The sequence below is a fragment of the Python bivittatus genome, unplaced genomic scaffold, assembly GCF_059951505.1.
Source record: "Python bivittatus isolate LINGU-HERP-01145 unplaced genomic scaffold, Pbiv_v1 ctg000020_np1212, whole genome shotgun sequence".
Lineage (NCBI taxonomy): Eukaryota > Metazoa > Chordata > Lepidosauria > Squamata > Pythonidae > Python > Python bivittatus.
Genome location: NW_028277030.1, coordinates 76,845,279 through 76,850,012, shown reverse-complemented (window position 1 = coordinate 76,850,012; position 4,734 = coordinate 76,845,279). Strand labels below are relative to the sequence as shown.

General features: G+C 35.7%; 1 protein-coding gene across 1 annotated transcript in view; it reads right to left on the bottom strand.

Annotated features, from left to right (window-relative positions):
• Positions 1 to 145: 145 nt before the first annotated feature.
• The window catches only part of TAB2 (TGF-beta activated kinase 1 (MAP3K7) binding protein 2), a 57,237-nt gene continuing 52,648 nt past the window's right edge, over positions 146 to 4,734 (bottom strand). The window contains exons 6-7 of the mRNA XM_088141855.1: positions 3,168 to 3,248; positions 146 to 2,144 (exon numbers count right to left, since the gene is read on the bottom strand). Coding sequence (XP_087997981.1) covers positions 1,996 to 2,144; positions 3,168 to 3,248 — 230 coding nt within the window. The 3' untranslated portion in view covers positions 146 to 1,995. The remainder of the gene's footprint in view (positions 2,145 to 3,167; positions 3,249 to 4,734) is intronic.

The window sequence follows — 4,734 nt, the reverse complement described above, 5'->3', positions numbered from 1 at the left end:
ACAATTATTTAACTTACATCTAAAGCAAAACATACTTCCTAGTTAAAAAGACACAAAACAGATGTTACAATATATTTTTTAATTTTTATAAATAACTTATCTGTTACAAAGACAGTTAACCCACCTAAATCACAAAACCATCAACTCAAGATATCCAAATTAGGTTTTATTAATAAAACAGGTAAAAATTCATTTGTCAATCTTCACATAGAACTGCAGATGAAGCTGAAAAACAAAGCTTCTTTTTTTTAATAAACATAATGCATTCAATGCAAGTACTTTGGATTTACTGACTTATTACTTAGGATACTAATTTAATTCCCATGTTTAAAAAAATGCAAAGCCTTTAAAACAAAGGCGTCTGTATATTCACATAGATCATTTGTAAAATTCCTGTTAAAGATGTCCACTGGCAAATATTTACAGTGGGTGACAGTCTACTTTGTCTCTTGCTACATTTAGGCTGCAATCGTATATCCACTTACCTTGGAGTAAGTCTCACTGAACTCAATGGCGCTTAATTCTGAACAGATACGTATACAATTTTTCTGTTTATCACTTCTTCCCACCTCATCCCAAGAGATGACATATCATTTATGTAGTATGCAAGAGAGCAAAATTAAAATAAAAAATAAAACCATGATCTTGGTTTCAATTAAATGTTTTCCTAATCCCCTGAACAGATTTCCTCAGAAACAAAGATGTCCATGAAAAAAAGAGATGCTTGGTATTGCTTCAAGTCTGCTTGCTTTCTCTTTTCCAGGCTCTCTTTCAAATTATTCTAATTATTGCTATTCTCCACCAAATCAGGTTTAAGAACTGGCTGCCAACAATGAACTTGTTGATGTTTTCTGCTATTGCTGCTATTCGGTGTACTCATTATGCACCTTCCCCCCCCCCCAGGATTTTTATTTCTGAAGAGTCTGAAAGGTACCCAGCAAAGCCTATCAGATGCTGATATGCTGGGGGGTGGGACTAATTCTCTCCTCTGTTTTTGTCGGGCAATATATTACCAGGTGTCACCCACCGTAAAAATCAGTGTCCCGAGTGAACTAGAAGCGTGAACTCCAACTTTTCCTGCATTTTCACCCTGCTGCATCTGCAGGTCTTCACAGATTACCAGCATTTACAAGAGCAACATACAGAAGAGGCAGACAAGAGCTAGTTTGTGCATTGTCATTAGCGCTCTTTTAAGGCACTGCTTCTCTCAGATCAAAAACTTTAAACGCAAAGGGATCACAATCGTGCATAATCACTTAAAGGGAGAAAGAAAGTTAACAAAGACTATTACACTATACATTAAGAAATACAAGAAATAATAAAAGGTGAAGAAAAGTCATTTAAAGCAGATTCTAGAACTATGTACAGTAGGAAAAGCCTTGGGGATATTTCACGGTGAATATTGTACAGACAAAGCATGCAGTTTTCTTTTTCATCTTCAGATGATTGTACTGATTTTTGTCTTCACAGAGTGGAACTGCTTTCCGGAAGACAAGATGAAGAGTACCTCTACATTTCTGAAGTTCTTCTATAATTCCTGGGCCCTCTGTGGCAGCAAATACAGTTTCAATTTGTTCCTTTTCATTTCCTCTGTGAATGTAGTGTTTTACTGAAAGCTTTACAAAAACAAAAAAGCTATCAATCTAATTCCTTCCCCTGTCAAAATTCAGTAGTGACATCTGTGGAGAAAGGCGATTGGGAACACCAAAGCATTGAACCTGGTGAGAGTTATTCTTATGGGTATCTGGTAATACTGTACATATCAGGCAGCTGGCAACCAAGTCTTTCAGGAGATAACCTTCCAGCCGATGAATTTCCAGCTGCCTGCAGCACAAGACTGAGGTATTATCTCTGTATCATGACATTTAACATTACTAATAAATCCTGTCACATGTTCAATTTTACAAAATCCTATGCATAAATGATTATTTATCCCAAGGAAATGACACAATAGTCAGAAGTTGGATTTACAGAAGATAAGTGAGCCTCCCTGGCTCAGAAATGCCTAGGCATCTCACACTGTTCACAACGATTTAAGGCTGGGTGATTTAAAAAAGTACAAGCTGTACAATTCCATTGAGCTCCCTCATCTTCTTCAGTATCAGGAACAGTCTTTGGTGTTTTGACCACGGATCTTTGATCAGCTGAGGTGGAAAAAAAACACAGTGGTCAAATATGAATAGCTGAAGAAAATAAATTATGTACCCCTTTCCCCAATCATATAAGCAACATTGTTTACATGTTGCAATTTTCAAATATTGTGTTTTTAATAGTCCAACTCATAATTGCTCAAGAGCAAATAAATCACTGCATATACTACAATCTGGGTGAGAACTATTCAAGTTCTGTTGAGATCCATTAAAAAAAGAGCATGTGGGGCCCTTGACAAAGGATCTTGTTTGAAACGTGCTGGGCTTCTATACAATTTGCTGGCACTTGGGGTGTTTTCTTTCCCTGTTTCTTTTCTTGCCTTTGGGTACTTGTCTCCCTGCTCTTCTAGCTTCAAATCCATATGAGACTGTGCAGTATGCTGAAGAATCGGTTTTCGAAGAGGTGGTTTTAAAAGGACTAAAACAGGTGCTTTAAGACTTTACACCCCAAACTCAGAAAAAATACAAAACAAAACAAAAGGCTCCCACCCCCAGGGAGGGGTGCAAAAGAAATGCCGGTGTACCCCTGATTTAGAGAAATTGGGGAAGGGCAATGCCTCTGCAAGAGAGTTGAGTCTTCTGTTAAGATCTATCTGTCCCTTATTTTCAGTCTGCTGAGAAAGACAGAGATCAGAAAGAGAACCCAGAGCCGTGAATGGATTACCACTGAAGAAATAGAGTCTTTGGGGGAAAAAGAGTGTGTGCGCACATCCCAAGATAATTTCTCAGTTCTTATATTTAAAATTGAGGAGAAATCAAATGTCCTAGCATGTGTAAATGTACAGTTCCTGTCTTCAAAAATGGAATGATACAAGAAAAAGAGAGAACAAATGAACAAGAATATTTGCAGCAAATGAATGTGATGATTTATTATTTGTACGCTACAGACTTCCAACAGCTTTATGGACAACATATGACATATTACAAATTTTACTAACATATTACAGTAAAATAGGTTAAATGATATGGTTTGATTCCAGAGATGATTTGAAAAGAAAAAAGAATTACTAGCACTACCTTTGGGTTTTGGTGGCACAGGACCTAGAAATCCAATATTGTCATAAAAATTATGGATGGCACTGGGATTAAAATGTGGTCCTGAAAAAAAGAAACATACATCATAATAAAAGAAAGAGCTAGTACACAAAAGGCAATTAAAACTGAAGCATTGGGAAATTTATGGTCAAGGTATTACTGGTAACACTGCATAGCTTTCCTTTGTTTTAAAAAAAAAAATTCTGAGACCATCTAATAAGATCCACCAGCTTTGTATATTCATGTATGGGCTCATCCCTAGCATCCACATTATGATATAAAGGGGAAGGGGGAGAAAGGTATCAAGGTGAGCTCAGGAGACTTTAAGAGTTTTCACTAAAGAAGTATAAAAATTTGTTCATAAATAAAATGGCCTAAATTATTATTTTTTCCCTGGGATTCTCCTGTAGTGCTGTAGAATCTCTAATAAGAACAGAACAAATCTAGAACTGAGAATTAAAAATACAGACATCACATTTGGTAGCACCATCCTGAATTCATAGCCTGTACATTATTTCATTTGAATTTAAATAAGAAATATACTGATTTTTGGTATTTTAAATAAGCATGAAAAACTTAAAATATAGTAATGCTAAGTTCTGTTCATTTGTATTCCAGTTGCTAAAATGTATTAATTTGCATTTACTTTACTGCACTTTTAATACACCCAAAAGAGGAATTCCTTGGGTGATATACAGACTTGATAAATGCAAATCTTTGACACACTTTCTCCAGGAATATATGTATGATTATAAAGCAAAGAAAATACAAAGTCTCTCCAACTTGTATCCCATACATTATTCTGATAGTGAAAAGACCAGTTTAACTTTGACTCTGGCACGATTCTGAATTTACTCTCTGATTTTTAGCACAAAGAAAATTTTTAGAACATATACCCTCTTTCTCCTCCATCCCAAATTCTGAGGGTGCTTCAAGATGAAGGCTATACTAAATCCCAGCATTGCATCTAAGTACAGGTCCTGAATTACATCTCTGTGCACAATAGAATATGCCCACATATTAGTAACTGTTTTTTATTATGTTTCTCTAAGTTTATTTTCTTTCCTACTCAAATGTGATTTTACATTTTTACTAAAAAAAGAACCCCAAACAACAGGAAATAAAAGGTAACTTGTAACTACATAGCTAAGCATTTTATTTTTATTAAAAGATACTCTTAATGACATCAAATGTACCACTTAAGCCTCTATAGTGCTTACTTGAGAGTAAGGCTGTGCACATTTTTTTAAAATGATTCAGAAGAAGTACTTTGGACTTTGCACAACTGCGGCACCTCTCTACTATTCATTACTGTACAGTAATACTATTTTTTTTCCCAGTTTTTGCACAAGCCTTAAAAAAGGGCGTCACTACTCTAAGGAAGCCACTCATTAATGTAACTCTTAGAGCAAGCAGCAGCACTTTTTTTTTTCAGTAGAAGCCTGAATAAAGTTGGCTACTTTGATACAAAGAGTAAAGTGCGGTGCTCTCTTGAAGGCCAATGCACTTCTGAATAATTTTCAAAGCATGCACAGCCCTATTCTGTAGT